Source organism: Hippoglossus stenolepis, chromosome 15, assembly GCF_022539355.2.
Source record: "Hippoglossus stenolepis isolate QCI-W04-F060 chromosome 15, HSTE1.2, whole genome shotgun sequence".
Classification (NCBI taxonomy): Eukaryota; Metazoa; Chordata; class Actinopteri; order Pleuronectiformes; family Pleuronectidae; genus Hippoglossus; species Hippoglossus stenolepis.
Genome location: NC_061497.1, coordinates 4,217,289 through 4,234,169, shown reverse-complemented (window position 1 = coordinate 4,234,169; position 16,881 = coordinate 4,217,289). Strand labels below are relative to the sequence as shown.

General features: G+C 42.4%; 1 protein-coding gene across 1 annotated transcript in view; it reads left to right on the top strand.

The window, feature by feature from the left end:
* The window catches only part of uvrag (UV radiation resistance associated gene), an 88,349-nt gene extending 78,609 nt beyond the window's left edge, over nucleotides 1–9,740 (top strand). Inside the window, exon 15 of the mRNA XM_035177998.1 lies at nucleotides 7,182–9,740. Within this exon, the coding sequence (XP_035033889.1) occupies nucleotides 7,182–8,004 (823 nt within the window). The 3' untranslated portion in view covers nucleotides 8,005–9,740. The remainder of the gene's footprint in view (nucleotides 1–7,181) is intronic.
* The last annotated feature ends 7,141 nt before the right edge of the window (nucleotides 9,741–16,881 follow it).

The following is a 16,881-nucleotide window of genomic DNA, read 5'->3' as shown; positions in this document are numbered from 1 at the left end:
TAGATGAGATGAAAGCATGGGCCTGCTAACCCTTAAGCTATGTGGCTGTGTATATGTGTGTACATGTGCATACATGTGCATGGAGGTTTTTTAAGAAGTGGAGGTGGAAGTGTAACTGCTCCACAGTGGCTCGCCACAACCACACTCCTGTGTGACAATGAGACCACAGGGACTGGAACCAAAACTGTGCTGTGCCAACTCGCATGTCAAAACACTGCCTGTCTCATCAGACTGGAACTTTAATACAGAGACTTAGTGATAAATCAGTGGTGAACAGAGAGAATAAACAAACATAGGATATTTTGACGTGTCTTCGGGAGCTTCAAGCTGCCAGTAGGTGGCTGTTTCCTTGTGACAAAGCGAGTTAAACAGATTCCCTGCTCTTTCTTTCTGCTAAGCTAAGCTAATTGGCTGCTTCATCTACTCAGAAGAGCAAGACATGCTATACTTTAAACAGTGTTTCTCATTAATTTCTTTTTTGACTGTGGTGGCCTGTCAGTTTCATAAGGAACCCACCAAAAATTCTACCCTTCTCATAATAACTTAAGAGATTTTTAACTAGGTGTTTTTGCTCCGTTGCTGCATTGTATAGCTTGTTGCAGCATGATTTGCGGCGCTATTAGTCACATGCTCACAAGTGCAATCGTGTTATCATCCATAAAGTTGTTACAGTCCACGCAGACCATTAGACCTCATAGTTTCAGCTGCAGTTGTGCAAGTGGCATGCAATGCAGCTGTCTGTCACTCTTCAGTTTTTGTACCTGCCACTCGGAATGCGTTGCATGTGAGAGTGACGTTACCACTATAGGTGGAATAAATTCTTTGGAAAACTGATGTTTAAGTGTATATCAAAAAGTTTGATATTTTCAGCAGAGTCATAGTTTTTAAACTTGCCCCTTAACTCATTATATTTCATTCCAACTTAAAGTCTCCAGTGAGGATGAGGAGGTTACTGTTTCACAATGTCCTGTAATTTGAAGGATATGCACAGATTTCTTTCTCTGATACTGTTATACCATTTCCTCCCCATATCAGTTCCAGTCCTCTTTCCCAGTTTGAAAAAGCCTAAATTCAGATACAATTTCCAGCGGTGAGACACAGCTTATGAAATATGCTGCATGGCAGCTGCAGGTAATTATCGGACGTAGACTGTGTAAGAGAAGCTAATCTACTTCCTCTATCCCTCCCTGCCACCTCTCTCTTTCTTTCACGCATCCAAACACGGATGATGTGATGAGGGATATGGCTGAGGGAACTGTTTCCAGAGCAGATTTGGAAACGGTTCCTTCCCTCCATATAGAATTAATTCAGCATAGATCCAGTGAGCAGGGAGAGTTTTTTCCAAGTGCCAAGTCCGCACCATGGGAGCAGTGAAGAATCATTTTATATAGAACGGGTGGAAAAACTGAGGAACAGCAGAGCGTGTGTGTGTAACGCTACAAATATATGGCCATTTTGTTCAGTGGGCATTTGATGCTCATCTGTCAAGCTGCTGATATCTCTTCAACATTTCCAAACAGTTTTGTCGCAGAAACAAATCATAACATGTCATAATATATACAGTCAAGCTCCGATGAAAAATGGGCAGTATGTTTTATTTTATTTTATTAAACTTGCTCAAGGATGAGAAACCGCGGAGAAATGGTGAATTACCGAGAAGAAGACAGAGATGGTCCCAGAAACCAATTCTTTTTAAACTGCAGTCCGCTGAGATCAAAGCAAATGCATTCAGCATGCTCCCATTTGCCGCTCCACATCCACTGAGGGCCTGGCAGAGGTTCACAGGGCCCTAATCCCACTGCAGTGCCTGGAAGCATGGCTACATACACGGGGGGGGCAAGGTGTGGCAGGGCGCCGGGCCAGGCAGATTCAACACAGCAGCTGGTGGATGTGAACCTTGCCAAAGATCCCATATTGCGTGAAATGTTAGAGAAACCTCTGTCGTCCCCATGTGTTACATGATGTACACAAAGTGTTATGACATTTGACAGCTACAGTCTTGTCCATAACAGATAAAAGGATATAATCTAAAAGTTATATACATTGAAGATATATCAAAATAGACAAGAGTCTTATGAATACACTATATTTGCAAAAATAAATCCAGAATTATTCCCTGATCATGCGATTTTGTACAAAGGTACATTGGGTTTTCCCTACACCATTTTCTCCTTACCCCTCAAGAATTATAATGCTTTAAAATTCCGTCTCCTGTCACATAAACCATTTTCTAACCAACCACCTGTTTGCATTTCATTTTTTCAAGGAAGTTACTATAATATGATAGCTTTCTATTTTTGAATTAAGTCCTTTAAATCCTCTGAAACCTAAAAGAATGACTATGGAACAGTACAGCCCAGTAATGATTTACAGCTAATACAATATAGTGGAATGAATACCTTGGCAGGATCTCACATATTTATAGTATATGGTATGAATGGGTCCTATTTACCTAACTTAAACTAATGTCTATTTTAAGTTAGGTCAGTGCACTGTTCATCACAGACAGTGTTCATGAGAAGTGATGTTGTACATTTTCTCATGTACATCTGTGAACACACACACTCCACGAAAAGTGTGTAAAGTAGTCCTGCTATCAATCACCAACTTTGATTAAACAAGCCCAAACTAAGATTGTGTGAATCATCTTAACCATTATGCTAATTTCACTTCTATATGTTTAGTCTGTGACTACAATAAAGAAGCTTTTCTTGATTCGCACTTCTGAAAAAAATTATCTTTTGCTTAATTATGCGTCTACTCAGTTGAGCTTTCGAATGAAAATGGCAAAATTAGCTCAGACCTTAAGAGGCCTCCTTAGAAGCCAACTATTTCTGACTGACCATCAGGAAGTGTGCTGAGGAGCAGACACCCAGCACTTGTGAGCACCACTTCATCCTCTTACTGGTGTGGCAGCTCTAAGGTGTAGCTCAAATTAAGTTAGAGAAAATAAGTCAAATCCATCCATACATGTTCAAGCCTTAATCTGATCCAGAATATTATAATGGAACATATGCAGCAACAAATATTACACCAATTAGCTGCTGATTGTGCGACATAAGTGGATTTAGCCTTTCAGTCACCATCTCTGTGTAAAGATGTTTCTATGTATGTCTATGTCAATGGTTGTAGGTGTGGTAAACGTCTGCTGTTATGTATTAGCTTTTTGTGCAGATTACACAAACAGGATACAGTATTTCATGTTTACTACTGAGCTGTATAAATGCTGGAAGGCGTTTTTGGTTTTACTTTCTTGACCAATTTTTATTCCAAGCTGTAAGGGTAGAGTGGTGCCATTTGTCTCATCAACTCCAGCATGAATAGGTATAAAGCTAAACTATCATTTGTTTTTGTGCTAATCTCATGTAAGAGCTATGGTGGATTAAATTTGTATATTAATATTTTGGGATAAAATAATTGTTTTTATAATCATTTTAATTTGTATTTACTCATCATACCAGCGTTATTTTTTTCTATGACAGTCAGTACGTCCTGCCCTGTTAAAGCAACATAGCTTCCTCTAGAGTGCATTGTAGTTTCATAATGATTTTTCCTATATCACATTAAACAGCCTATTCTTATCTGCCGTTGTTTGATTTGGCCTGAAATAATAGCTCCGTAGCAGAATCAGGATACGGTGCATGTTCTGAAGCCTATCGGGGATTGGACAGTGGAAAGGTCTGGCTTGCCGAATTCCTGAGTTGGCCTGAAATATGCCAGGTTTGACATCAGCAGTGGAAAGGAAGAGAGCAGGCTAAACTTTTGGAGAAGTGAGGGCTATTTCTGGCTCGGCATGTCGACCTTTCTGCATGATGATTAAGACACAGGCCTCGTAGCAGCATTCACAGGGTCCAGTCAAGTTGTTCTCAGAGTAATGCAGCCCCAGTTAAATCTGAATATTTACTGAAGGTGGATAGTTTCAGCTACCGGTGGAGGGAAACTATCACTGTGTGTCACACATTGTATTTTTCCTCGTCAGTACGTTATGTCGAGCTGTCAATCATGAATTCAGTTTGTGCTCCTCATCACTCTGTCATAAAAGCCATAGACAAAGTTCAAGCTGTGCAGAGAACATGTGATTGGTGATTTCTTCATATTACACATTTTATATATGTATATGATGATGATTTTCACATTTTAATTATTTAAAGCTAAAATAATGAAAATATAGAAAATGAATTAATTGAGATTAAGTATTTATGAGTTAGCATTTGCATACTAATACTCTTATTTTTGGTTTTGCAATTGGAGATAATGAGCTGAAGTATGGGACAAATACAAAATTGTAACAGATGATAAAAAGTTACGGGATCAACAGAGTCATACAGTAACAGTTCCTCCTCAGGGAAACAGGAATGTGCATACCAAATTATGAAGCTCACCACCCAATAGCTTTTAAGACATGCCACTTTAAACTCCAATAGTCAGCATCATGGTGGCTCTAGAGGAAAAGCAAGAGCACCAATCATTATGATCTATCCACTGGGGACCATGAATGATAGATACACAATGGCAGTTTATCAAGAACGACTAGCTGAGACCAATGCAGTCTGATGCAAGAGTCCCACGTTAATTCCTCCCTTCATGTTGAGTTATTGGTGGAACTTTTGTAGAGGTCTTGATCCAACTGCATGATCATTAACATAGGACATGATCTTTTGCTGGACTCTTGTATTAGACTGCATTAGTTTAAACTAGGTGTGCCTCACATGTCCCTAATGTCAACGCATTCTGTCTAATAACAGTGGAGATAATCTGGTGTGGACTGAAGTGGTGGCCGACCCAATGACCAATAGGACTGTGTCAGTCATTAGTACAAGAGGAAGGATATGTCAGAAAGTGAACAGAGTACTATTTATTAAGAATATTAAAAAAAATCTTGCACAGTGCACCAAGAATGCCAACAACAGACACAGGTAGCTCATGTGATGGAAGTATTTAGCGTTATTCTGTAATGATACTTAATGAGTTCCAGCTTTTTCAAACAACTTTAGGAAAAGGTTTTACAGCAGTTCTGTGTTCCCAGCGCCCTTCAATGGCACATACACTCACAGTGGCTATACACGTCGTGACTAATTGCTCGCATTAAAGAACATGTCATCGGTATAAGTAAGAAAATGTTTCAAGAAAAAATGTTATGACTGCCCAGAGGTTTGCTTGGCTGCGGTACTCACCGACACACCCATTCTCCTCCGTTACTCATACGCTGCAGTACATTTTAACAGACATAACAGAGGTAATGAAGGCCCAACCAAGACACAGAGTGGAACAAAATATCGTGGTCAACATCCAAAGTTCCTCACAAGACAAGAGACTTTGTGTGATGACCATGTGATTTTTTTACCCCGGGTATCAGTAATACATTTGATTTAGACGCAGATGTCCACCTAAAATCAGAGCAAATGGATCAGCTGGAGGCAGGAATGGAAGAAAATGGTTGATGGTGATTAAAATCAAAGCCGTCTAATCAGTCGTTGCCGTAAGGACATCACTCAGTCAAGCTTAAAAAAAGAAACCTAGTAGTCACTTATTAGCTTGTTATAAATTATGCATTGAAACCTTAAACTTAACTCAGTACCAGCTGTCTCCGGTTTCCAAACCTGTATTGTGTTTCAAAGGGACTGAACCACATTTTCCACTTACTTAAATGATAATTGACTTCTCATGACATCTGTCTTTATTCCTCTCCACCAGCTCAGGTTTTCAATTTTTTTGATTGGCTTCCAAAGAGCCCATGATTGTTTCATTTGAATAGTCACAGATAATTGTTTGAGATTGGGAATCATTCAACTTCCATATTTTTCTTCTTCTACCCCTATTTGTCTAATTAAGTGTTAAAGAGCGCATTGTTCCCGAAAATGCCTTGCTGCAGAATTAGCCATGTGTTCGTTAGGAGGGACAGGCTGGAGCTATTTGTATAAAATGATGTGTTTTGATGGACATGCACTGCCAAGTAAAGCACAGCCCATCTACTGTTCTGCCCACTTAAGACGAACACTCTCACAGGCTTGAGTCATTACCTATGCCTTTATTTTCTTAACCCTGACCTCAGTTGACAAGCTGACATTTACATCTGTGTTCCTCCAATTAGCTGAAAATGTTAGCCATGAGGTGCAGTATTTACAGGTTGTTACCGTGAGCGTTTACATTCTGTACCTTCAGACCTTGGATGGTTCTCATTTACTGTATCCCAGGCACTTTGAAGTTTGACAAGCTTTCCATAAAACTAGACAGGCTTCTGCTCTCGGCTCTGCGCTGTCCCGCCTGTGAACCATGTCAGGACCGCTTCGTCATGGTGCCTGTCTGCAGGGGTCAAGGTCAGGGCCCTTTTTTACACGCCGTCATGTGGTTGGTGTCAATCAGAACGCACACTAGTACACAATAAACGCACATGTCCACCAGTGCTCTCAACTCTGGTGTGCAAGTGCCACTGTTTTGAGAAAGACTCAAAACAGTGGCAAAGAGTACCAGCGACGGGAGAAAATTTACAAGGACATCTATTATGAGTGCACGTCCAACTTAACAAGCAGAGATTTGTCCTTAAGTCCTTAACCAACAGATGTGAATCTCAGGAGAACACAAGGAGGCCCTGCTTCACCTTTGACCCCGACAGTACAGAGCCTTAGCTCCTGAGATAGTGGACTGGTCACATTAAGCAGACTGCTAAGTAGTCCAGTAAATTATACATGGCCTTGGGCTCTCAGAAGAGGTGGTGAGGCCCCCATTTAAGTAAATTTATGGCTCCAGTACCAGGGCGGGCGGGGTGTCCCAGATCCTGAGTCTGTTATCTGTTATGGAAGAAAATGTCTGACATACTTGGGTGGCCGCCTGCTGCGCTCCTCCACTCTGCAGAACGCGAGGCGAGTCTCACAGGCTGCACAAATGTTTTGTGAATGTTGTAAGGTGGAGTGATTTAGCTGCAGCTGTCTTTGTCCGGGATCAGGGGGAAGGAGCTGGACGCTTTGGGTGGAGGGCTGCTGATGACATCAATGGAGAATCAAGTCCAAACCTGGGTGTCTTATTCACCCCCTTAGGATATCCTGGTCATATCAGCTTTAAAGATTAATGTTAACTCTATTAAATGGAAAACAGCAACAACATTTTTTATCTTGAATTTTACGAAGTCACTACCTGTGTTTATGTCCTTGCTCATCTAGTGTCCCTCTCTTTCTCCCTTTCAGTGACCGGCACCATGTCTCTAGCTCCATCCCGGTGCCGTCTAAGTCCCAGCCTGGTGTGTCTGCCGCCTCAGAGATAGGCCACACCAGCTCCCCAGACCGAGGCCTGAGGAAAAGGGCAAGCTCGGAGGCAGATAAGTACAAGCCAACACCTCCACCCAGCTACAACACAGCCATGGAAGAAGAGCAGCCCCTGGGTGGCCTGGCACCGCCCTCCCCCAAACCCCTGTCCTCCTCCCTCGATGCTGGCATGGCCTCGCTTAACTTGACCAAGACTACGGAGGCCATCGAGGAGGGAGAGCAGGGGGAGGAGGAGGAGCAGGGTGGCGAAACATTGGCAGTGGAGGTGGAGAGACGCAAAAGCAGTGACGGAGAGATTGAACTACATAAAGGAGAAGAGACTGAACAACTGCCCAGCAGTACAGTGGCGCAGAACTCTTCTCCAGTGCAGGGAACTGGTGAGGAAAGAGTCGCCGCTGATCAGCACACAGGCGCCATGAACGGCTCTGTGGTCCCAGGACAGACGCCCGGCAGCCTGGTCCCAGAGCTGCGCTGCTCTGTGGAGCAAGCTGAGGAAATCATGGGCACAGAGGCCACTGGCTTAGGCCTGGGGTTGGGGGTAGGGATGGGGTTAGGGTTAGTAGACGAGGCCCGGCTGGAAGACTACCGCTGCATCCCTGTGGACCACGCAGTAGCTGTGGAGTCTGACGAACAAGTGCTGGGCGAGCTGGATGAGGCCGGCTTCGAGGAGTTCTCCAGGCGCATCTATGCACTAAATGAGAACATGTCCAGCTTCCGCAGACCACGCAAGAATTCTGATAAGTGAGGCAGAGGACCTAAGGAGGTGGGTTTGGACAAATACGAGGACAAGAAATGAGAAGACAGAGTTTGTGGTCCTCTCTCCCAAATCGCAGCATCAAAAATCATAGGAGCTTTTCTGGAAAAACGACCAATTTGCACTTATTATAAACATTTCCATAGTGATCTTTTAAAATGGAATAGTTAAAAGTGGAAGTGCTGGAACAGTAAGCTTAACTTTTATTTTTGATGCCAACAATAATATATATTTTAAACACTGGATACAAAACAAAAATTCAGGCATTTTTTTTATTCACAAAATGATTTGGCCTCAATGATAAAAATCACCCTGAAGGAATAACTGTCATTATAGTCTGTTGTTCACACCAGGGACCATTAGTGTATGACTCACATGTTGATTTCAAACCATAATGCTGCAAAAACCCTGAAATTCTTTTGCAAATCATCATCATCTTCGTCATGGTCATTATCATTTCTAAATAAAGTCCACATCCAGGAGAACATCCAACAGAATCACGACACCAGGGTTTAAAAATGTTTGAGTGCAGCAGCATTAAATAAGAGAAGCTACTGCCTGTGTCTTAATTTGTTGTTTGAGTTTTTGGTTTTGAGGTTTTATCAAAGAATCAGTAACACTGACTAATGCACAAAATGAGTATGGTTGCAACTGGAGGTTTTATCACAGTGGACCATGTTCTGTCACAGAGCCTGCTGTCCCAGTGCTTACACCTTTGACCGTACAAGCTAACGTTCAGCACGCACGGCAGTGGGCGGGTGCTGGAGCGAGGGCGGGTCTGCTCCACGTTCGCATGCAGCCGCAGTCACAATCACAGTAAGGTTTCAAGCAATCTCACCAATGACCTTTGGCAGGAATTTGCTTCCACAAAGCGAGGTGTGAGCTGGAACCAGTAGCCTGGTCGGAGACTCCCCAACATCGCCTCCTCCTCCTCCTCCTCCTCTTCATCAGCAGCTCAACCCGGTGGTCACGCTCCACACAGGGTCGAGTTTGTCCCTCAGGTTCAGAGATGAGGATCACAAGAATGAGTGGCAGGTTGGACCTCACAGCACATGGCAGGGACAGGGTGCAATTTTTTTGTCTGCCCCATCTCCTGTTTTCATTTTGAATGTGCCCCATCGATTTGAACTTTGATGTCAATGTTAAGTTCACTGATTCTCATATTCAGTCGACCAAAAATTACATCCTGTGTCTGTGTTCTGTTAGAATTCCTCACTCAGGCTTTATTGTATGTGTTAGTAACAAGTGTCTCAATCTCTCTGTCTGTGATTTTGTCCCCTGTCTCCCTGTCCCCAATGCTGTCTTGCACTGATACTCAAATAATGCATTATTTATGTCTCTAAACGTTCGTGTGTGCTTTGATTCAAAGGAAATCAGTGTTGAGCTTTATTTTTCCCGTTCACATGGGACGTCACTCTTTATATTTTCACATGTCACACTGATATCATCACCGGTTTGTGGCTCCTGATGTGGACAGCTGCTTTGCATCACCTGCCCTGACAAAGATGGACTCCCTGCCCACTTTGTGTGTCAGATCCAGTACTGTGGCTGCTGACTGTCGAGAGGTATTGTATTTAAAACTAATAGATAAAACCATGTTAGATCATTTCCATAAAATGCTATACAGTTCAGTAAGTGACCATGTACTTATACTTTTGTATGGAGTTTTCTTTTTTTGGGTTATTAAAGACTTGCAGTCCAATGGCATGGATGTATAGCCTCTCTGAGAGGGTGGTCTGTCTGTGTTCGTATCCGCGTGATTGGGTGTTGGAGCATGAACCGGTTGTAGCAGTGAAATTCTAAACCATGAAGGATATGAGGATTTCCAAATAGTATGAATATGCACAGTGAAATGAAAACTAGTGTGGAGCAATGTCAGCAGCTCTGTGAGGTGACGCTTTGAGCTCAGTGCTGATGTTAGCGTGAAAACAACTTAATGAGATCTCAAAACTACAAATGATTTACACACGTGGGAAATCACAGGCGTCCATCTGACAGTTGTTGAGGTGTTTCAGTCTTTTAACCAAATGGAGAATCTGAACAGTACGAAACATGATAAAGGCATAAACAAAGACTACACCTATAAAAAAAACAAGGATTATTTTTAATTGTTTTACAAGAGTAATCAGATTACCCTCCCTTCAGATTCATTTACTTCCTTTGCCAAATCTTCTGAACAGCTGCTTTGTGTGTGAGGTCTTTAATTAGACTATAATAAAAAATCCACAGCAGGTTTTACCAGCAGATGTTATGGAGGAAAGGAGGCTTGTCTTTTAAGCTCTTTGTGATGTACAGTAGGTATTAACCCTAACCCGCCCAAACAGGTGTTCTACACCTCTGTTCAGGTTGAGGTTGGGTGGAGGTAAATGTTAGAGAAGTGCGTGTAGTCACTATTGATCGCTGTTTCTTAGTAAACTGATTATCCATTGGCTTCGTAATGTAAGAATTTTCACAAATTCACAACACTCATATCACACATCTATTAAGTGTCTATTTTTTCTTTTTTTTATCAAGAGCCTTGAATTATTCTCTGGGAAAATGTTGTAAAACATAATCTCACAATGTTAACAAAGTCAAATTCGTGGACAGGCCTGATCCAGATTTGCACCAGTTTAATGGTTTCGTCCCTGATCAATACCACATGATTCAAGTTTCGTGGAAATCCATTGAGTTGTTTTTGTGTAATCTTTTCACAAACTAACAAATTAACAGGCGTGAAAACATAATGTCCTTGTCAGACTGAGTAAAAATGACCATCAAAATGTCCCACAGCATGTGGAGAGGCTTTTGTCTTTGTAACGGCCTCTAAAAGATGATGGAAAAAAAGGAACGTTCTAAAAGGCTTGTTCAGGAGACTGTACCATATTAAAGTGAGGACGCCAAACAACAATTCAGAAGTTTCACCCATCAGCTATATCAACGGAAAATAAAAGTGCAACAGAAAGAATAAAAAGGGTCTGGAGGCCCGAGCCAAACAGGACAAATGACCGGAAAACACTGGGCCAGCCGCGCAACGGACCGTCACTCTGCACCTAAACTAAAAGAGGAAAACCTAAATAAAATAAAAGACGAATAACTAGACTATCGATGACCTCCACACCAAACAAACTAACACATCAAAACCCTGTAGTTGCAGGCAGGCTGAGAAAGGGAGAGGGAAGCACAGAGAGAAACAACATGGCCACATGTAACACACTTTAAAACCCAACACAAAGAGAAGTGGAAAAGCATGGAGCTAGAGAAGCTTTGATATTTCAACTTCACCTCTTTTGTATATTCACACTTTTATAAAATGATTAACGAGTTGGCAAGTAGTAGCAGATTAATATTGTGTTTTGACCTAATTAATCAGCTAAACCTTTTAGCGCTGCCCCATGTGCTGCTGGAACAAAGGGTCTTTTTCACTCATATTATTGACTTTACAGGAGAAGTCCAGCTGTAACTAATAACATTAGCAGTGGCTCTGTTCCATGTAGGTGTCCCGGTCAGCACAACACAAGGGTCCTGGCACGCCGACAGGGAAAGGAGCCATTTTTTACTGTTAATTAAATCATCATCAATTACACCTCTGCTTTGTCGAGTCAGAATTCCTATAAAGGTGTAATTGTGCCGCGTTCTGTTCCCGTCAACGCTGTGCTGACAAGAGGTCTGAGCAGGACAAGTTATAGAGAGCACCTGCAGTGTTGGAACAGGGGCCCCTAACTGCATTTCATGATATGATATGTTTATGAGCTGTCACAACACTATTTCATCTGAGGGGTTTAAGAATAGGAGAAAGAATCCAGGGGCACGCTCCTTCCAATCACCTGTAACATCCATCTGGCAGGTATGTCCTCTCCATCTCCTCCTGCTCCTTTGTGTTTTTCGTTCTGGTTGGAGAACATCCCATTTGAAATAGTTTGCTTGTTGCTCAATTTGCGTTTGTCAGATGGAACGCTTTATTCTCTGCTGGTTCTTTTTTTTTTTTTTTTAGATGCCGCACCTTGAATTCCTGCTCATTATTGTGGGGGAAGAAATGTAAAAATATGGAACTGCAGAAGAAGCATACAGAGTAGCTTTGTTATTAACGTGTCGAGATAAGATAAGAGGATTCTTTGTCCCACAACGGGTCTAATTTGCTGTGTTGTAGCAGCAGCAGAGAGGATCGTGGACCATAGATAGTGACGGTGATTGGAATCAGAGATTGTGATAGAGGATCATGGTGGCAGCTGACTGCTTACAACAAGATTACTTAATATACAATATGCCTTCTCACATATTTTACCATTACTGGTAATAACTCCTCAATTTCAATTGTCATAGCTGCTGCCTTCATCTCTATCAGACATTTTATTGTGTGTAATTACTTTAAACATTGACACACCTTTCCATTATGTTACAAACAGTTTTTTCTAATCAGTGTTGTTATTGGTTTTTTTCGTAGTTTTTCCTTACTCTTGTTGATGGTTAAGGATAGAGGATGTCACACCTTGTTACGCCATTAGAGACATTTTGATTTGTGAATATGGGCTATACAATTTAAATTTGATTGATTGATTTTTTATGTGAAATCCCTCAAATCTATATCCTTTGGGATGATGAGGCTTGCATGTCTTTGGTAGGGTCTTTTTAGCGGTTGTAGGCTGAAAGTTTGGGAACCTCTACAGCATGTAACACAACATAAGTCCAGGTGAGATTTGAATGGAACAACTTTTTACACCTAGACTTTTGGATAAATTATATTCTGTTTGTTACTTATTTATTACTAATGTGCGACACATTAGTAATAAATAAGTACACATGCTATATAAACCTGTCGTTCTCCACTTTGGTGCTTCAAGGACCCCTTAACTGAACTAACCTAGACCACGGACTCCCATTTGACAAGATTTTTGCTTTTCATTGTTTCATTAAAGGTCTATTAAATTTAAGACCAAAAAAGATAGTGAGAATTAATGATTTCCATTTTTGCCAGGGACCCCCTGAAACCCCTCACGGACCCTTGGGGGTCCCCTGACCCCACTTCGAGAACCCCTGATATAAACACAAGGAAATACAAAAATAGATTAGAAGCAGAGCAGAATATATACAGTGTAACCGAATTGCACATTGACTTGCACAGACAGTAATGTGTATAGTTAAAGAGTTTCTATTACAGTCCCAGAACTGGTGCATGTGGACTACTGGGAGCAGAGCTGGTTGTACAGTCTGTCCCTGAAGGAGCTGCCCAGTGCTGGGCTAGTGTCCTGCAGATGACAGCTTAGCCATCATCCTCCTCTGTGCACCACCTCCACTGGGTCAAGGGGACGTCCCAGGACCGAGCTGGCCCTTCTAATTAGTCTCTCCAGCCTCCTCCTGTCAGCCATTGAAATGCTGCTGCCCCATTACTATTTACTGTCTCTGCAGTCATTTGTAAAGCAGCAGCAGCGGCAGCGGCTTTTGTTCATTTGTTATATTGCTATATTATTATTCCTTTGCAATAGCTTGAGTCAGTTGGCCGGAACAATTCAAATTGACACTGAGCCCCACAGACTGTGGTTGTACAGCTACTTGATGTAAGCTCCTTTCTAATGAAATAAGCCTCTCTGCATTCCTTTACTTCATTATGCACTTAAATGAGTCAAATCCAGCCGTTCTGCTGGTTTCACTGTGTCACTTTGTTGTCATGGCTCCAGTAATGTGTCAATTTGTTCACATGAAGAACCGGAAGACAGTAACTGAGAGCATTTGAAGTATGCTGCTTGCTGCTAATTCACATCTCCCTCTGGTTGTTTCAGGCAGATTATGGTCGATTACCATGAATATGTTTCAGCCCATTACACACAGAAATAAAGCTTTGTCTTTTAGAAGCACCTGTTGGACATTTCACAGTCTTTGCCGATAGGAATTTCAATAATGCAGATGGCTGAATTGTCCTTTCTGTTTCCACATTCACATGAAGCAGTTTCCTGCTCCTCGCTCCCATAAGCTCTGTGTGTCACTGCGGACTGTCGCCACTAAGCCCCCGCAGGTGTCTGAAGGCCTCAACGCTCGGCCTTCTGGGAATGACATGTCTTCCAGGCCGAGGCGGGATGTTAGTGCCATCATGTCAGGCAGACCTGCTCGGAGAACTACATGTCAGCCCGTGTTCCCTATGTGCAGGTGCACGCTTGGAGGCGTTGATAGTTTGCAGGTTGTTATTGTAGTCGAAAGTTTATGAGAACAAGAACCGAGGCATTGAGAGTGAGAATGCGCAGACCTCATTTCCTTACTCACAAAGCCATCTTCATATTGTGGAGCTGATTGCTCGGTTTTAAAGAGTTCAGTGTATAGTCTGCTGCTCTGTTTATCATCACAGGCACCTCACAAAATACACACCAGCCAGAGCAGCACTGCCGGCTGTCTGAGCCAAGGCCTCTGGGCTTTACACTACTGTGTGTGTATATGTGTGTGTGAAATAATGAATGAACTCTTACTCGCTGTCTACCCCAACAGCAGCGTCCCCATTAACTCTGGTTATTGATCTGAAGAGTCACGAGCCAAACTGTCCAATCCATCTAATCCTTATCACCGTCCTGTGTAGAGCAGATATCACAAATAGGGTAAACAGTGTGTGCAGGGAGGAGAATAGTGGCAGTCCATCAACACGTCATTCATACAGCGACCATCTCCTCTGACACACTGTCAGTCCCGGGTCAAAGTCATTCCCTGTATCCCTGTCACTCTCAGCTCTTAGTGATACTCTATACCCTTGTCGTTACTCGCTCTCCACACACAGTACATCCCTTGTCATTAATGCTCATGCACTGTGCTCCTGCCCCTGCTGCAGGTCGCACATTGCAGAGTTTACTGTACTTTTATGTTAGGAAATGTGTGAGCAAGTCATAAAAGATCATTTTATAGCTGCATTGCATAATATTTAGTAGATTAGTAACTATCATGAGAATCATATGCTGTATGTTCTTTTAAGTCCTTTTACCCGGTTTATGTCTGTTATTTTAGGCAGATGACTTCTACAATATAATTTCCTCCGATGAGTAGTTTCATCTGGGAAGTTAGCTTATTAGCTTTCCACTCTGTGGGCTCGGAGAGAAACATTTGATTTAAGTCCCGACACAGAGGACAAGAGGAGGCCAGGATTCAGGTATCAGCCTTGGCCGGTGCTCAGCTCTGTGGTAAGAAAAAAGTCAGCCGAAGACACAAAGTACTTTCTCATTCATTAGTGATTTGAGACCTCATACTGCAACTATAACTCTTTATTACTGGATCGTATAGTCCCAATACGGGGATTGTGGGACTGAGTAACAAGCGTGGAGGGAGATGCAGCAGCTCCGGTGTCCTGTCTGAGAACTCAGACCGGGCCCTGGTGTATCCGCTCACCTCGACCTGTCCTGGTCCTGGACTCGGTTGGTCAACATTGTTTTGTGACCTGGCTCAGCTGTTTAAATCATCTCAGAAATAAGCCTGTTCACCTGCGTGAAATCCACCTCTCCGTATTTTTTCAGCCAGCACTCCTCGTGTTTTCGTTTTTAAAACCGCGGGTCCAAACCTTTCCCAGCCGCTCACCAAGCTCCAACTTTTACAGGGATGACATATTCTCTCCACATGCTCCAGTTGCACGGCCTCATGAAACACAGTGGAGTCCACCTGATTTCATAGCCGCAATATCAATGTTGGGATTGCGGTGCTGTGAGTGCAGAGTTCTGTGTAAAAAAAATAATAATCTCACAAAGGCCCTGACGGTTTTATTGTGGACCATGTGAAAATAAAACCAATTTCCTGAAAACTGATGTCATCCAGCTCATACGAGGATTTCATGGTAAATTTCTGCCTGAGGACATTGTGGTTTTCTATGATTACCTTTGGAAAGTTGAATGACGTAATTGACACCTGACATACAGACGAAGAGGGAGTCTACTCCCTGCACGCACAATGGGCCTGAACAACCTTCCCCCTCCAGCTAACAATGGGAAACAATTAGAAAAGGCATATCACAGCGACGAGGGGAAGATTAGATTTTTGCCGGATGATCATTTTGCTTTTGTGCAGCAGCTCTCGTGCTGTGTATGATGTACATGTTTTGAAGTAGCTGGTACTTTTATGGATAACATCATGTTTTCGGCTCTCTTATTTCTGGGAGGGATTCCTTCTGTTTGTGCCTTTGAGGCAGAACCGTGCATTGATTCATGGTCCTGATCTCGTAACTGAAGCAAGAGCTGAGCATCAGTCTTCCCAAACAACAACAGTGTCCTGCTGAGCTGCTGCGAAGCATTACACACCACCGCCTGGTGTCTGGTGAGAGGAAACTGCAAAAATTAGAAGGATTTGTTTTTCACAACTGTAATTTTTTCGGCATTATTTTGCTCCTCTTCTGGCTGAGTCCTGTCATGCATATTTACACTGTCCCTTATGTCAGTGGTTCCCAAACTAGGGGTTGTGACTCCCTGGGGGGTCGCGAGACACAGAAGGATGGTCAAGAAAATCATTTCCAAAAATCAGAAACAATTTTAAAGAATTATCTTTGTTCTAAAAGTTCAAACATACCAGTAAATAAAGAAAATAATAATCATCAGCCTCCTGATTTTCTTTGTCTCCACGTGACCCCTGAGGTTTTTGGTCAATCGGTGACAGCATCAGTTGCTGCAGGTTCATTTACAACACCACAGGAAACATTGCAACATATAGAGAATATGCCTACTCCCATATTCTACCATTACTGGCAATAACTCTTCCATTTCAATTGTCATTGCTGCTCCCTTCATTTCTATCAGACATTTTCTTATGTATAAATACTTTAAACATTGACACACCTTTCCATTATGTTAAAAACTGTTTCATCTAATCAATGTTGTAAATACTGTTATTTTGTTGATGTGTTTAGGTACCCCCGGGATCTATGGCTCTTTTGTC